The sequence below is a fragment of the Phalaenopsis equestris genome, unplaced genomic scaffold (genome assembly GCF_001263595.1).
Source record: "Phalaenopsis equestris unplaced genomic scaffold, ASM126359v1 Scaffold001353, whole genome shotgun sequence".
NCBI lineage: Eukaryota > Viridiplantae > Streptophyta > Magnoliopsida > Asparagales > Orchidaceae > Phalaenopsis > Phalaenopsis equestris.
The window spans coordinates 217,957-236,607 of record NW_018165792.1 but is presented as its reverse complement, the minus strand read 5'-3'; the positions used below and the strand labels follow the sequence as shown (position 1 = coordinate 236,607).

Here is an 18,651-nt window from a genome sequence, read left to right as displayed (position 1 = left end):
GGAAAATCTAGTAACAATTTCTCGTCTGTGGGACAAAGGGGCATCTGTAATCATCAACTTATGGTGAATTTTTATAAATGTGTCAGGCCCCGTGGTTTTTTCCCTTTACGGGTTTTCCACTTAAAAATTTTTGATGTCGTTTCCCTTTACATATGAGTGTTTGTTGAATCTTCGTGTAACGTTAAGACGATAATCTATTACTCTATCGCCGTGAATTTTCTAGCACACATCAATTCTCTACATCATCAAAACAAATGATGAAATTAGATTACTATGCCAAAATTTCCTAACTTTGGCTTTAGAATGACTGATAAAATACTAGTACAAGGTTTACATATTTTATGAATTAAGAATATTAATTTGAGATAATAAAAAAATAATAAAGAATTTACATGCATATCACGTTATTCTTTTGTATTTACATATTCATCCTTAAATTTTTATACTCACTTGTATAACACTCAAACTTTTAAGGAAACCTGACCCCTTGAAAGAAAAAGTTTGTTGACATCACAACTGCCAAGAAGGAGAATCGGCCAACAACCAGGCTCACACTTTCCGCTTGCCTCCCCACTGTCGAATCAGACCGAGACGAACTAATACATGGCAGACACGCGGCCCTCGTTTCGGGTCTGCCACCTCAAAAACCCGTACCTTTTGATGCCGCTGCTATTCTTTGTTTCTTCCCCGCCTCCTCTTGTTTCAAGCGGAGTTGACAAGCTCAATGGTGTCTCGATGTTTTTCTTCTTCTTCATCCGCCTCCTCCTCTTCACGTGTTACTGTTGTTGTGGTGCTGGGCTTACTGCTTTCATGGTCGGAGCGAGCCGGAGCTGGAGGATTCGAGCCTATGCTTCGGCTTCCGAGCTTTAGGCGCGGGGCGAGACGGTCGAGGACGATGAGGGTAGTTTCAGTGATTAATCACGGCGCTAAAGGAAATGGGATCCAAGATGATACAAAGGTACGAGAAAAATGCCAGTTGGTTTTTTCATGAAAACGATGAGATCTTGGTTGAAATTTGTGTGACTTGTGACGATTGAAGTAAGAAAAGATGATCTAAGGTTCCAATTTTGAATGACGAAAACGCTTGTTGATTGCTTGTTGTCACTTACGATGGAATATTTTTTATTTTTGTGGCTTTGTTGAATCTTGGCACAGACTTGAAGAGTGATTAACAGAGTCTTCAAGGTAAGGAATCGTTTTTTTTTTTTGTTAAATTTGTTTTTGGTGAATTTAGTACAAATTCAACCTTCTACAATGCTTTTTGGGGGATGGCATTGAATGCCCGTTATCTTTTTTTGTTTTCTATTTTTTTTTGGTTCGTTCTCTTGAAGGCAGACCTGTTCTCTTATTTCCACTCGACATTGATTTGAAGTATCATATAACCCCTGAAAAAAATGAGGAATTTTGAAGGTTGATTATGGTAAGACAAGTAAGAAAAAATTCTATGTAGATATATTGACCAAACATTGTTCAAGATGGGCTTAGATGCCTTTGGATTTACTTTTGAGAGGAGTGCAAGATATAAGTGATTTAAAATATACTCAGGACAAAGTTGATCCAAGGGTTTTTACCTTGAGGGTTGTGTAACATATAAATGATTTATATTATACTCGTGACAAATTCGAGAGTGTTTCAAGGTCCATCCTGGCAAAAATTTTGGTTAAAATATTCCGCCCCAGTTTTTTCTCTTAAGAGTTTTATTGATCAGTCTACATTGCATTATTTTGAAAGCCAATTCAATGATTTTGAGATCCTTTAACCAATTTTTTTTCCTACAAGTAATGCTTCATTCTCAAACACAATCAAATTAAAATTGGTTGTGAATGATGGTTATGTTATATGTTACTCATACACAAATATATAACATAACCATCATACATGCATGTGATTCATTGATGGTTATTCAATTAAATATTTGGTTCCTCATATCACGCATGTGATTCATTGCCTTTCTTATATGAAGATATTTCACCTAAAAATAGGATACTTCACTCACGATTAAAGTATTTGGCCTTGAATAGAGTATTTGAGTGAAATGCCTTATGTTCTAGCACACTATTTTTTTTCTGTGTGCAATTTTTATGTGTTATACCTTATATATGGATGAGGTGCACTGTTTCTGAGTACATGCTAAGTAGAATTTGAGCATGAAATAAGAGAAGTTGGGTATTGATTTGTTGCTTTAAAGATGCTAATGCAACTATCATATAAGCGGTTGAAGTGCCGCTAAGCTAAGCATGAATTTATTTGAGGAGTATATTACCAAATAATTCCTAATAAGTTTTTCCATAATCTTTTGTTCAATTTCTTATGTGGTCTTGAAGGATTCTTCTATCACTTTTGCATTTTAAATGCCTACCACTGCAATTACATCATTAAATTTTTGGTGTACTTTAAGTTATTAATTTACAGCGTATTCAAGTAGATTCATATACAGAATATGTCCTTTTACTGAAATAGTAAATATTTTTTGTCACATTGCCTATTTTGTGTGCATCCTCAAATTACCCATTTAGCAATTGTCAGAAAGATGTGTATTTTGCTTCATCAGCCTATAGAAAATAAAAAAATGAAACTGATTGTTCATTTGTACAGGCCTTTTTGGATGCTTGGAAACTTGCTTGTTCCTCAAAAGTAGGAGCAATCCTTAAAATTCCAGCTGGGAATGTTTATTTTCTTAGGCAGACAAACTTTGGTGGCCCTTGCAAATCTAAAGTGACAATGTTGGTAAGAGTAAATTGCAAAAATAGTCCACTAACTATTTACATGGGGTCATTTTAGTCCCAAACTTTTTAAAATTGTCAAACTAATGCCTAGTCTCTTTTAATAGGAGCTGAAATAGTCCTTTGTAAATACTGTTTCAGCCCATATTAAAAAGTTTTGGAAACTAAATTAACATTTATATACTCTAGGACTAAAATGAACCACTGCAAACTGTATAGGGACTTTTGACAGTTTCTCCTGTTTGTAATATTTCTTTCCTTTTTCATTTCATCTTGCTAATCTATATCATAGAAATATCCTTAGCTAAAGTTTCACCATTTTGCTTCATCTTTCTGTAAGCCCAATTCATTTCTTCCTAATATTATTAATGGTGCTAGCTTAATGATTCAAGAACTGCACACTTAACAGCTCATGGGAACAATTGTGGCACCCTCAGATCCTGATATCTGGCAACAGGAAAATGCTCGTAGATGGCTTTATTTCCACGGGATAAAGGATCTTGAAATTAGAGGCGAAGGGGTTATTGATGGCATGGGCCAGGAGTGGTGGGCGAGGTCATGCAAGGTCAATTCTTCAAATGTAAAGCTTTTAACCTCATGTTAATGTTCATATCCGTGCTAATAAAACAACGATTTCTGAAGCTTTTTTTTTTCATTTTTGCAGCCATGTCGAAGAGCCCCAACAGTTAGTTTTTATATTTATTATGCTTTAGTAGTAATTTTCTTCACTATCAAACTGGAAAAACTATGCTGATGCAGGCAATTACGTTTCATCGGATGAGGCGTCTTTCCTTACAGGATTTGACTCTGGTGAATAGTCAAAAGATCCATCTCGCTTTCAGTAATTGCTTTCAAGTTCAAGTTTCTCGGGTGAAAGTGATTGCACCTGAAAGAAGCCCTAATACTGATGGAATTCACATCAGTTCATCTGTTTCTGTTTCAGTCAAGGATAGCATCATTGGAACAGGTTTGCCAGTGCTTTTAAAACCTCGAGAAATTTCCAACATTTTTGTGAGCGATTATTATGTTTTCATCATGTTTTGACTTTAAATGCAAGTTTTTCAAGTGAAATAGTATAGAGTGAATTTCTTATAGAAACATGCTCTTAAGTGAGAGAAAAATTTTTTTTTTTTCAGCATCGTAATAGCTATCTGCCTCATGCAATGGCTTATATGTAATTAGTGAGGTAACATTCTTGCATATCTCATTAAATACTTAAATTCTGTTACCGAGAAATAATTATATGAGATGTACGTTCATATTTTCCAGAGTTTGATTAATCATCATATTATAGATCTCAATTGGGTTTTGAAGCTGTTACAAGTTGAACTGGTTTGAACCCTCACTCCTTAGAACTTGCCTAAGGCCTTAAGATTGGTATGCCACACAGTTACCAACAAGTTTCCTAAGAGTTGCACCAATTTAGTCCTCAAAAATATGCTGTTGACTTGGTTAAAAGATTCAAGAAGTCACCCATGAAATAGGGATACTTGCTTGAAGTTCACTAATCCAGTTAGATCACTGACCAAGAGTGCAGTCGGCTGACAAGAGGTTCTCGCTTGAGTAACTTGCCCCTTATATGCGCCAAGATTGTTGAATTTAAGAACTCATCAGGGTAAAATTCAACTCGCCTTTTTTGCTTGAAGCCACCGATGATTTATTAAGCAAGCTCTTTTGCTCCATAGCTAGTTACAACAATATCAATCTATGCCATTCTATGTAATTCAGTTATTTGTCAATTTATAACCTTGACTCTGGATTCCACATATAAATATGAGGCTACCGGTTTGATGCATACACATGACATAATGCGAATCATATGTATTTTTTGTATGCCAATTCATTAAAAATTTTTTTGAGAGATAAACTCTCTCTTTTCTTGTTGTATCCGACTATGATTCAATTATTTAGTAAGGTCTAGGTTATACTCCATAGAGAACTTTAGATCTGATATCTATTTAGGGTGTGATGATGGTGGATTATGTTGAAGACTTGGAATAAGATCATTGGTTTTATCAATGAACATTAGAGGTCTCTCTATAGTGAACAGACAAATGAGTACATCACCTCCGAGTAATTGTAAATTTGCAACCCATGGTTGATTGTTTAACAAAGATGATTTAGAGCATATTATAACAGTTTTGCTAGTTTCTCTGCTTCCTCTTTGATGGCCAAATAAAGTATTGCGGAATCTTTATTTATGATTTAATTTAATTTATTTTATATATATGTGATTATAACTTTATTAAATAGTATTTTAACTTTGGAAAATAATATTTCAATTTAATTTATAAATATGACTATAATTTTGGATAATAATAATATTTTAATTTAGAAAAAGGAGACCGAATTGACCTAACATATTTGATAGTCTAAATGGTTGATCATGATACCACAAATAGTACATTATCCAGAAGGATAAATATAACATTTGTTAGTAGACTTAACCACCTAAACTAAAGAGTTTGTGACGTCCGTTTGGTCTGCGAAACCTTTTTTTTATAAGTCGACAACTTCTGTTATTTAACACAGATAGTTAAATAGGGTTTATATTAAGTTGGGTCCTTAAGTTCTCTATAGAGGCAAACCCTTATAGTTAATTATATCTTAGACAATTGAAGTCACCTAAGAAGATTCTCGATTAAGATTAGTGGTTCTGTCTTCTAGATTTCAAAGTTTGGGTTTCTAAGGTTAGACATAGGAAAATCAAAAGGAAATGACTCAAAATAAGAACAATTATTTTTCAGGAGAAAGGGATGAAAGGTAAAAATGACTCAAAATAAGAACAATTATTTTTCAGGAGTCAAAGGGATGAAAGGTAGGGGATGTCACAGATCCGAGGAACACCTCAGTGACTTCCTAACTATCCTATTATTTGGTTTTATGTCTTTGAAATGATATTATTTAGTGTTTCAATCCTACCGATTTATGCATTTTACGCTTGCGCACGAAACTATATCGAAATGGGTGTCCCTCCTAGCTAAATTCGATGTCCCGGACGCACCGACATAGTTTGTTCCCTCATCCGGTGTCGTTCGGACGACTTCGTTGACGGTCGAGTCGAAAACACGTCAAATTCAATTTTCTTTAAATTTTACTCTGTGATTGATTATTCTAGCAATTGATTCGTGCTTAATCAATCGTAAAGCTTTCTATAGGTGCAGATGACGTGAATTTTAATATTTATGTGCAACGAGCGTGCGAATTGTGGTATTCGCGCATTGTGAGAGTGCGCGAAAGTCATGATGAGTTTTTTAAGTCTTTAGATTTTATGGGTACTCGACTTGAGTTTCTTTACGTTAGTTTTAATCGATTCAACCAAATATTGAGGATTTAGAATCACCCATATGAAACTTTAAGGAGTCAAGAAGTGACTTGAATTTTACTTGGTGCGGGTCCTAGACTAGTCCTCTAAGAGAGTTCAAGTGGAAGTCCTATATCTAGACCCTAGGCTTTAAGAAGAAGAAGTGACGTCATAAAAAATAAGGTTAACAAATTGAACTTCAATAGGTGGGGTGGGCTGTGCCAGCACACCACATTTATTGGCGTTGACCGAAGTGATTAATAAAATCACTAAAATAATGTGAAAATATCAATATCAAGAGTTGAATTTGAATTGAAGTGAAGTTGAGTTTCTGCTGGGGATTAACAAATGTATTCTTAATTTGTTGCTGTGAATTTGAACTTTCAAGTTTAAATATCGATTTAGTTTGTTTTGGTTTATTTGTGCCTTTATTATTTTTTGTTGCATTTTATTTGTTTTTGTTTGCTATGGATTTTTTTGTCTTGCAGAGATTGTTATGATTGTTAGAAACAACATGATTGTAAGAAGTGTCGAGAAATGATTAGGGTTGAACATATCCCAAATGTGTTGGGGAAGGAGTAGGGTTGTGCCTATCCCAAATGTGTCGAGGAAGAATAGGGCAGAGCCTATCCCAAATATGTGCGCTGAAGAGGAATAGGACAGAGCTTATCCCAAATATGTTGGGGAAAAATAGGACAAATCCTATCCTAAATGTGCTGAGGAAGAATAGGACAAACCCTATCCCAAATATGTGTTATGAGGAGGAATAGGACAGGGCCTATCATGATTTCTGAGTGCTGAGAAGGAGTAGGACGATGCCTATCCTGATTGCTGAGTGCTAAGATTGTTGAGTGCTGAGAAGAAAAGCGTTGTGATTCACATTCAACCAGAGAGATGACGAGGAAAATATATCTGTCATGTTAGGAAAGAAAACACTGGGGCTCACATCCAATCAGAGAGGTGACGAGAAAAATATCTGCTACATTGGGGAGGAAAGCGCTGGGACTCACCTCTAACCCAAGGGGTAGTGAGAAAATATATCAGTCTTGCTAGGAAGGAAAACACTGTGACTCAAATCCAACCCAAGAAATGACGTGAATAATATTTGTTACATTGGGGAAGAAAGCGCTGAGATTCACATCCAACCCAATGAGTAGCGGGAAAATATATCGGTCACGCTAGGAGGAAAAACACTGAGAGTCATATCCAACCCAAGAGGTGACGAAAATATTTGCTACATTGGGGAGGAAAGCGTTGAGACTCACATCCAACCCAAGGGGTAGCGGAAAAATATATCTGTCACGCTGGGAAGGAAAGCGCTGGGACTCACATCCAACCTAAGAGGTGACGAGGAAAATATATCTGCTACATATCTGCTACATTGGGGAGGAAAGCGCTAGGACTCACATCCAACCCAAGGGGTAGCGAGAAAATATATGTATATAGAATGTGAAAATATATGAATTCAAATATGTGAATATGGAAAATATGTGGATTCAAATATATGAATTTCGAAAATATGTGGATTCAAATATGTGAATGCGAAAAAATATGTGGATAAAATGCGCAAATATGTGGATTCAAGTAAAAATATATGAATTTGTGTGGAATATGCGAATTTAAGAAGAATATTTGAATTTGCGAAAATAATTTGAATGTTTATGATTCATTTTGATTTTGTTCGATCTGATCTATTTTGTGAGTTTTTATTTATTTGAAATTTTCTTTTTTTTATTTTTTTCTTGGACCTAGTTCTAGACACGTGGCATCGGTGCTTCTAAGAACAGAACTTTCTTTCTGAAACATCGCGACGCATAATGCTTCTTGAGATATTGTCGACTGATCGAAAGCATGTAAAAAAAATTAACCCATCTTTTAAGGTGCTATGGGAATTGTATTATTTCAAGTACACATAAAGATGTGCTATTTCAAAAGATATCGCGGCTTGAGAGGTTTTGACTCTATGACACCGTTGTGGTTGGTATCTTTTTCATCACTGCTCTTATATAAACTGTTCATGTTGTGTCAAAGAAACACTTCGATGTTCTCGAATTGAAGTTATAGTTGATGCTCTCGCATTGGAATTGCAGTTGAATTTTCTGGGTCACGTAACTTAATTCTGAGTATATATTTAAGAGGGTTTTGTATGTTTCTTAACACGCATTCTGAGATATTATAACTCATTCGAAAGTTAGGACCCACTCAGAGTTCTAAAGTGAAGGACATGATAATTAAGGTATCAATTGCATTTCTCCCTTAAGTCTTAATTTTGTCAAAACGCCACCAGAAATTTGTTACGTTGAATGCACTTTTCTTGATTGTGCTTCCGATGAACTTTAAGCATACAACGTGAGTTATTCCAAAAGGAAAATTTCTCTTCATTTGATATCAAATTGTCTACAGAATTTTGAACGAAATCCGAATTGTGGCGGGAGGGTCAGGACCCACTATCCGTTGTCTTGCTGATGTCCCTTTTCACGAACTGGAACAATTGGATCAACCGAAATTATATTGGTGGAACCTCTTTCAAGTTCCTTCAAATATTCTTTTGGAATCGTTATGTTCTCATTTATGAAATTATACTCAAGCCAATTCTTAAAGCTGAAGCAGTCTTTTATGGTGTGTCCAACTAGTCTGTGGTATAGACAATATTGGGGGTGATCCCTCTTATCAACTTCGTCTAGCTTTTTTGGCTCTGGCAGTCTGAATTGGGGTTTTCTGACCAAATCCTGGAATATTTCTTCCACTGCTTCTTTTTTGAATGATATTCTTTGTTTAGATGCTCTCTTATCGTAAGAGGCAATTTGTTGACTCCATGTTGAGTCGGCTGTTGAGTATGTTGTTGAATACATTGGTATTTCTGTCGAGGCCACTTCAATTTATCTGCAATGGTCGCTTTCCCTTATCAACTAATATTATTATCCTAGGCTTCTCTTCAAACAATTTCACCAAATTTGGCTTTTCAATTTTCATCTGAGGTAATTATAATTGTTCTTGAATCATGGCTATAACATTCGTCAGCTCTTCTATCTTCTTCTCCATTCGGCTGATTCGCATATTTTGTTGTTGAATGGCCATTCGTAACTCATCTACGACGTTCTCCTCGATAAGAAATAGAGCATCGCGCGAAGATTATGTGGCCCTAGCTTCAATAACATTAATTTCCACAAACTCCTCAACCATGTAATCTGTTTGGTTGTAATTATCATCGTGTAATCATCATCGTCGACATTTTTCCTTTGTTTTTTAGCTAACTATGCCATATCGACATTTTTCCTTTGTTTGATTGTGTCGACATTTTTCCTTTGTTTTTTAGCTAACTATGCGATATCGAAGTTTTTCTAGAGCAGCCTCAATCGACTCTAATTTAACTATTTTGAGGTCAATTGGAGTATCCTGATGCACAACTCTTCCTAGGTCAGGCTCTGTTGTAGCTGTAGCAATGACTGCCGGAATGCCAGACTTACAATCCTCTTTAGGAGAATGAACCCCCGAATGCTCTCATAGTATTGATACGACAACCCTTGGTCTTCGCCACTTCTCCTTTGATGCCAACGCTCCAAGGCAGGATATCCCGTTGGTGACATTGGCCTGTTGAGAGAAGTCTGGTCCCCGGTCTGGGGACCAGATACGCTGTCAAGCAAGTCCTTGTCCTTATCCGAGGCCAGTCTTACTGTTGGTGGTGCAGAAACGGTTCTGACCCGATTTAAAGTCTTTTTTGGCGAATTGGATCAAGTAGTACTCCATTCATCCTCAAGTGCAAGGGGGTCAGTTGGAACCATTGGATCAGTCGAAATCATATTAATAAAACTTCTTTCAGGTTCTCTTAAATATTCTTTCAGTATCGTTATGCTTTCACTTTTGAAGCCCTTCTCAAGACAGTCCTTGAAGACGTGACAATTTTCTATGTTGTGGCCGAGTAATCTATGATACGAACAATATGTGGGATGATCTTTCTTATCGACTTCGTTCGGTCTCCTGGGTTCGGGCAACTTGAATTATGGATTCTTGATTAGATACAAAATATATTCCCCACTGCCCCATCATTGAAGGAGTACACCTTGCTTAATCGTTTCTTGATGATTGGTTGATGGTTTTGATGTTGCTCGTGTTGTTGGTAGTCCCACTGTGGGTGCTGACGAGTCTGTCGAGGTCGTCCAGCTTGTATTTTCAACAGTCGTTTGCCTTTGCCAACTACTTCCACTATTCCAAACTCGTCAGTTGTATTCACTGGTTTTGGTTTCTCGATCTTCTCTAGAAATCCAAATTGATTTGTTTCTTCCTGAAGATTTCGAGCTTTGCTAAGTAGTTTTTCGAACGTCTTGATTGTAAATCCTTTGAGAAGGAATGCAATCTGCTTGTGAATAATTTTTAACAGGATTTCAACTACATGTTGCTCCTGAAATTGTGGTTCACATCTCATGCATAAATTTTTCCATCGCAGAATATAGTCCACCAGAGTTTCATTCGGCTTCTGCTTCTCCACCACGAGATCAACAATGGTGATATGGTGCTGAGCTCTAGCAAACCACTTGACAAAATTTTTTTTTTCATTTCTGCGAACGTCTTTACTGAACCATTTGACAGCTCTACATACCAATTGAAAGCAACTCCCGAAAGGCTGCTAACGAACTGACGAAACAACAAACCGTCGATACCCCCCGCGTTGCAGCAACTTGCTCGAAAATGTGCAACATGTTGTCGGGGGTTTCCAGTACCATCGAAAGTCTTGAACTGAGGTGGTACAAAACCCATGGGATATTGGATAACATCAAACTCTTCAGGGTAGGGTCTAACCTTCAGAACTGATGCCCCTCCTTTGGATTGAGCCAGAGCTTCTTTCACCTGTTGTTCTACCATTTGTTTGATCTCCATTTCAGGTATTAAACTTTGGATGACATCTTTTTTTGGTTGCTCCTTTTTGTTAATAGAAGTGATCTCTCTCCTTTTATTTGTGGCGTCAACAATATCTGGCTGATTTGCTCCTGGAGGTGTTATTATCTGTGAAGAGTGTGTCTGCCCTTGAATTGTGGCCATAACAACTGTCACCTCTTCTATCATCCTTTCCATGCAGTAGATCTGTTCATCCTTCTGTTGGATGATCCGTTGGAATGCTTCAGCTGCATTTTCCTCAACCGGTGGTCGTTCTTCCCGTAAAGATGACGATGCTCCGGTCTCAACAACGTGTACTTCTGCAAAATCTTCTTCCATATAGTTTATCAAATTCTTCTCATCATCAAATCCATTTCTTCTTTCTTCAAATAATTGTTTAATATTTGCCATTAATTTCTCCAAAGCTGCCTCAATTGATCTTTCTTTAACAATCTCAAGGTCAATTGGTGGTGACTGGTAGATGAGCTCTTCTAAAGAAGACTCTGAAATAGTAAAAACTTCCTAAGGCTTGGAACCTTCCTTTATCTCCTCAGCTTTGGTGCTTTCTGTAGGTATCGGTCCATTGGCTTTAGGTCGCCACAACATCTTTGATGATGATACTCTAGGGTCGGGTGGCTCATTATCGGTATCAACACGACGATGAGTAGTGTGTCCCCTAACACATGGACCGGATACGTCAGTTGGCAACTTCTTTCCTTCCCTTGACGCTATTGTCGAAGAACGGACTTCCTCTTGTGTAACTGGGAGAGCTACCCCTGGTCCAAGACAGGACTTGACTGGTACTCGTCCCATGGGCCTCGGAGAAGTAGTGGTAGCAATGGCAGTAGTAGTGACAGAGGTGGGCGAACGGACTCCCAGATGTTGCTTGGTAGGAATCCTGGGTAGTGGCGGAACACTTGTGGGTGCGACGATCATACAGTTGAAGCTTATAGGAGGTTCGTTGGGGAAAACCTTCCCTCTTCTTTGTAACCCTCTTGACAGTTTGTGTATCATATTCACCCTTTCTTAAAATCTGAGCTTTTATCTGGTGTGACACGGCACACCCCATCCTCTTCAATATCTCAGCAACTGAACAATTTTCCTTCCTTGCTAGTCGCTTGAACATGACTTGTACTCGGGCTAGCGGTGTAGCGCTCACCTTCCTCCTTTGACGCTCATAGTGGAAGGGCAGAGGCGGTGTAGCGACAATCCTGGATTCATCTTCTTCGTCGAGGCGGTGGACAAGAGATGAAACCTACTCCCCCCCAACAGGGGTGAGGTTTCGAGTTGTCCAGCCTCTTCCTCTCCAACAGGAGTATTAGCGAGAACAGTGAACTCAACAGCGTTTGCCTCCTAACCTTGGCTACCTTTCTGTTTCTGTTTCTTCTGTGTCCGAGTCAAAGGCGCAAATTTCGAACTGGAACCAATCTAAAGACAGAGGGGATCGGAGCAAAATTCAAGCTCTCCCTGGCAACGAGCTCACGAAAAACCTTTCCTTTTGCTGCAGGGGCAGCAACAGTGGGTACAGAGACAATCAGACCAGCAGGGGCAACAACAGTGGTCCTGGGTGTAGCCTCAACGATCCTAGCGGAGGACTTCACAACAATGCTAGAACTCCTCTCAACTAACTCCCTCTTTAGTGGGGGGAACTCTTCAGCAGACCTCAAGTTAAACTCGACAACTGACTCAACAGTTCTGTCTGCTTTAGTTCTATCCGCTTCGGGCTTTAGCACATCGATCTTGACTTTGGCATTGTCGAATCCTTGCCCAAATTTAATAACCGCGACATCAGACAGCTCATCTTTCTTAACGACGAAATCAATTCGAGCGGCGAAAGAGAAGATTAGCTTGGGTGTAAACATTTTCTCTGTAGGTAGAAAAAAGTTCAGCACATTAACATCATTCGATACTTCACTATAATAATTGCAGCACGAATATCGAAGCTTAACGAGCATACCTGGCAAATTGGGTGTTTCTTTTTTTTGAAACTTATCCAAATGATTATTATTATTATTTATTCAAATTTTATTTTGTTTTATTTTAATTTTGTTTTAATTTAAGAAAAGAATTTGAAAATGACAGATTTCAAATCGTTTTGCAGCGAATATGAAGCATTAGACACAATCCTAAAATTGGAGAGAGGTGATCCTACAACAAACTTATTTTGGTCAACACCGCTCGTTGCTCCTAATCCACCACATATATTGGGGATCCAACCTACTTTAGACCCATTCATAAGGTTTGGAGATTCCAGAACCTCTCTATTTAAGGGTGATTAAACAGATGACTCTAAAATCCAAAAAAGGTTGGCTATACCTGCTCAAGGAAGAAATGAGCGAGGCATGCCAATGGAAGAATAATATTCTGGCTCACTGTTTGAAAATAAAACCACCTGATCAATTGGAGAGATGAACTATTCCTCAGCGGATTCACCAGAATTTGTCGGCCAAATAAAGAGTTGTGAAATATTTATTTATGATTTAATTTAATTTAATTTAATTTATATATATATATATATGTGTGTGTGTGATTATAATTTTATAAAATATTATTTTAACTTTGGAAAATATTGTTTCAATTTAATTTATAAATATGAGTATAATTTTGGAAAATAATAATATTTTAACTTAGAAAAGTGAGACCGAATGGACCTCACATATTTGATAGTCTAGATGGTTGAGCATGATACCACAAATAGTACACTATCCGGGATGATAAATATATTATTTGTTAGCAGACTTAACCACCTAAACTAAAGAGTTTTTGACATTCGTTTGGTCAGCAAAATTTTTTTTCTATAAGCTGGCAAGTTTCCCTATTTAATACAGGAGATTAAACAGAGTTTATATTAAGTTAGGTTCTTAAGTTTCCTATAGAGACAAACTCCTATAGTTAATTATATCTTAGGCAATTGAAATTATCTAAGAAGACTCTCGATTAAGATTAGTGGTTTTGTCTTCAAGATTTCAAAGTTTGGGTTTTTAAGGTTTGACATTGGAAAATCAAAAGTGAATGACTCAAAATAAGAATAGTTATGTTTTCAGGTTTCAAAAGGATGAAAGATTGGGGATGTCACAGATCCGAGGAACACCTAGGTGACTTCTCAACTATTCTATTATTTGGCTTAATGTCTTTGAAATGATATTATTTAGTGTTTCAATTCTGTCGATTTATGTATTTTACGCTTGTGCGTGAAAGTATATCAAAATGAGTGTCCCTCCTAGCTAAATTCGACGTCCCGGACGCACTGGCATGGTCTGTTTCATCATCCGGGGTCGTCCAGACAACTTCGTCGACGGTCGGGTCGAAGACGCATAAAATTCAATTTTCTTTAAATTTTATTCCGTGATCGATTATTCCAGCAATGGATTCAAGCTTGATCAATCGTGAAGCTTTCTACAGGTGCAGATGACGTGAATTTCGACATTTATGTGCAATGAGCGCGCGAATCGTGATATTCACGCATCGTGAGAGTGCGCAGAAGTCACGATGGGTTTTTTATGGGTTTAGATCCTAAGGATACTCGACTTGAGTTTCGTTACGTTAGTTTTAATCGACTCAACCAAATGTTGAGGATTTAAAACCACCCATATGAAACTGCAAGGAGTCAAGAAGTGACTCAAATTTTTACTTTGTGCGGGTCCCAAACTAGTCCTCTAAGAGAGTCCAATAGGAAGTCTTAATTCTGCTCCAAGAAGAAGAAGAGACGTCACCAAAAATACTCTTTCCTTTAGTGGACTAGAATCAATATCATTAATCAATGCCAAAATCACCTAACTTTGTTCTTGCGATTCCTTCTCAAGTAGACAAACCTTTTCTCCCCAAGGAGAGTGACGTCATGCTCGTCTTCCTTGCTGACCTGCAGATTGTGATGCTCTCTCGATAAACAGTTTCTTCATTCAAATCTAGGAGTTTCAACTATCGATGAAGTTGAAGAAGCAAATGCTCGGTTCGTGTTTGGATAACTCTAATCCCATTAACCATACTGTTCATTTTGATTTAATGTTTTCCTTCTCACGATAGTGGTTCGCTCACCTTCATTTGAGAAGTATTAATTCCTTTGTAAACTTAAAGCGACAATTTGGGACTCAGTTTATTAGTTTTTAAAATTTTTTAGGAACCTTTCGGCTCTTTTGAGCATGTGATAGCTTTGTATCAGTCTGACATTGCATCATTCATTTTCAGTGGAGATGATGGATATGCAAGAATGAAAACACAATGTTGCACAAGTGACGGTTACCAAAGGCCTCTATGATGGCCAATTTCATCATTCTCATGGCTTGCATGTTCAAAGACATGACCATGTTGTTGAAGTTGATCTGTAATCACATTAACTTACATCACCTTTGATGTTTTTATACCAAGTCTTTGAATGATTCGTAACGACATTTTTGTGATCAATAGAATAAGTCATGTTGAAACTAAAATTAGTTAGCTGAGAAGCTACATTAGGCATAACATAGGATTTTTTTTTCTTTTTTTCTTTTGTAAGGAAGCCTGAGAAGGAGTTGATATCCCATGATCCCATCAGATTAGAGAGGTAGTTTCATCATCATGGGTACCCGAACTTTGCTCATTCATGCAAAGAACTGCCTTCCCTGACAACTGTTTATGTGCACTATGTTGACTACTGGTGATCATCTAAATACCATCTTCCATAAAAATTATGCTCACAATACAGAGGATTATCATTTCCTTCACAACCTTATTGGGGAATTGATTCATAATGATAGTTGAAAGACTTCATCCTTGCTGACCTTTGGTGACATCTTGAGAAAGTTTCAACGGAGGAAAATAAAAGCTACCTCGTTCCAACACTGGAAAGTCATGTTGCTGTCTTGATAATTCTTAAAAGTGCCAAGCCTAAGGTGTCATCATTTTATGTTGACTGTAACTCGTCATTTGTCATAGTGTCAATTACCTTTTTGGTGCCGATTGTCTGAGATTTGAGAATCCTTACAATGAACTATCATCGTCACTACCAAGTCGATATAGAGAGTTTTATGAACATCAACTTTGAATAAATTTTATATCAAATAACATGATTCCTCTTAGTTGATGTTCGCTATTCGGTATCTTGTGATTACTTTGAATAAATTTTATATCAAATAACATGATTCCTGTGATTTTTTTTGGTGAATATAAAAGGATTGAAGGCCATTTGACACTACCAATCACTTGGGAGGTTTGCAACCTTCAATAGACTAAAATGTACATCCTCGTCAGAATCAATGCTCCACTTTATGCACCACCTACCACTTTTGGCAGATCACTGCTGAGCATATAAAGAGTTATGATCTAGTGTTATTATATTATAGTGAAGCTTCTAGCATGTGGTTGAATTTTTTTATTATATTATAGTGAAGCTTCTAGCATGTGGTTGAATTTTTTTTTTTTTTTTTTTTTTGGAAATTTGCTGTAATCTCATGCGTCTTATTCAAAAGCATTTGGATCTGTTCAATAAGTTTATAATTCAATGTTCATACATAGCACGTAATTCCTTTGTATTTACATATTTAACACCTAAACTTTAATTTTTACGTATGTGCCACCTTACCTATGCATGAGAAGGCATATTTCACTTCTTTAAAACTACAATAGTGATATTTTTTATGTGATGTGAAGGATTTGGGTGGTATAAATGTAAAAAGTAAAGTTTAGGTGTTAGATATGCAAGCACATAGGAATTGGGTAGTATGTATGTAAATGCTGCATTAAATTTATGGAATACTAAGAACATTGATTGTTTCATTTATGTCTCATACTTCATTTATTTATTTTTATTGTTTTCTTGTGTTTTCATCTTTTAACAAAAGCATGCCATTCTAACTTACGTGGTATTACAGGAGATGACTGCATCTCTATTGTAGGAAACTCTTCTAGCATCCTAATAAAGAACATCGTATGTGGACCAGGCCATGGTATAAGGTAAAATGGCATTTACATATATTCCACCCGGTTCCTATTTATTTACAGATCTAACAACTAAACTCATTTTTTACATTTATTCCTCCCAAATCATTCATATCACATAAAAAATACTACCATTTAGACTTTTAAAAAGTGAAATACACCTTTTTCATGCATAGATAATTTGGCATGTATGTAAAAATTGAAGTTTAGTTCTGAGATGTGTAAATACATAGGAATTGAGTGGCACGTATGTAAATATTCCGAAGGTAATTTATTCCTGTCATAATAAGTTTCTACTATTGCAAATATTGAACCAATATTTCCCTCTTCATTGTTAACCTGCTTTGCATTAGCATTGGAAGCCTGGGCAAAAATAAGTCAAATGACCAACTGCAAAATGTACTTGTTGATGAAGCCTATATTTCAAACACTGAGAACGGTGTTCGGATCAAAACCTGGCAGGTCTGTCAAAAAGTTTTAAATCAATATTTATTTATTTATTTATTTATTTTGTCAACATACAATTTTTGAATGTTTACATGCTCAGGGGGGTGAGGGCTTTGCTCAAAGCATAGCGTTTCGCAACATCTTGATGAGAAATGTTTCGAATCCGATAATCATTGATCAGTTCTACTGTGATTCAGCACAACCCTGCCATAACCAGGTAGCTTAGTTTGAAAAAACATTCGGTAGGACTTGAACTATAATTAGAATGAGTGATATGAAAGAGAGAATGACGGGATGCAATTAGGTAGATGTGTTGAGACATTCAAAATTTCTTTAGCTATACTCCAAAATCTGCTATTTGCAATGCCTGCATATTGTTTGAATGAAAATTGGATGAGAATATCCCAGCTAAAATTTAGTCAAGATGGGTTTTAAAATGAGAAAAGCGGAGGACTATTTTAGCTCCCATTAAAAGAGTATGGGGACAATTTTGACACTTTTATAAATTTTGGGACTAAAATGATCGCATGGAAATAGTCCGAGGACTGTTTTGACACTTGGCTTATTTCAAAATCATTTATTTTGCTTTGAAATGAGTGCAATCATTCATCTCAAAACAAATCCAAACATTTTCAAACACATGTTTAACCAAATTCTCATCATAATTTGCTCACACAAATTTCTTCCATAATATTTAACCATTAGTTAAAAAATTCTATTTGTATGCAGACATCAGCAGTGAAAGTTGGTCAGATTTCATTCATTAATATCAAAGGAACTTCAGCAACAGAAGATGCAGTGAAATTTGCTTGCAGTGATAGTTTCCCATGTGAGAAGATTTTTCTCAAAGATATTGAGCTTTCCCTTTATTCTGGAGGGGAGACAGCTGCTTCTTGTTGGAAGGCATCAGGTTACAGTTCTGGAGCTGTTCATCCCCCTTCTTGTCTTTCCAGTGAAGATTTACTTATCAAACAAAGTGTTCTATCTCTGTCTCCCTTATATTCCTCTATATATTTATATTTATGGGTAGCATGTAATTGACTCATTTTATTGAAGTATTTCATGTTTTTTTATTTATTATTTGCTATTTGAATTCCTGTAATTTCATTTATTAAAACTTTTTAGATCATCTCTCTGAAATGCGGCATTTACATACATACCACCCAACTCTTATGTATTTACATATCGTACTCCTAAACTTTACTTTTACATTTATACCACCCAAATCTTTCAAATCACATAAAAATACCGTTTACATTTATACCACTCAAATCTTTCAAATCACATAAAAATACCGCCATATCAACTTTTTAGAAACTGAAATGCACATTTTCATGCATAGTTAAGGTGGCATGTATGTAAAAATTAATGTTTGGGTGCTAGATATGTAAA

At 36.6% G+C, this 18,651-nt stretch overlaps 1 protein-coding gene across 1 annotated transcript; it reads left to right on the top strand.

The window, feature by feature from the left end:
- Positions 1-521: 521 nt before the first annotated feature.
- Positions 522-18,300, top strand: LOC110034131 (probable polygalacturonase At1g80170). Its single transcript, XM_020738414.1, has 9 exons — positions 522-958; positions 2,596-2,727; positions 3,133-3,303; positions 3,388-3,408; positions 3,483-3,690; positions 16,746-16,827; positions 17,166-17,274; positions 17,360-17,476; positions 17,989-18,300. Exons 1-9 carry the CDS (start codon positions 725-727, stop codon positions 18,298-18,300), a joined length of 1,386 nt encoding a protein of 461 aa, XP_020594073.1. The 5' UTR covers positions 522-724.
- Positions 18,301-18,651: the final 351 nt, after the last annotated feature.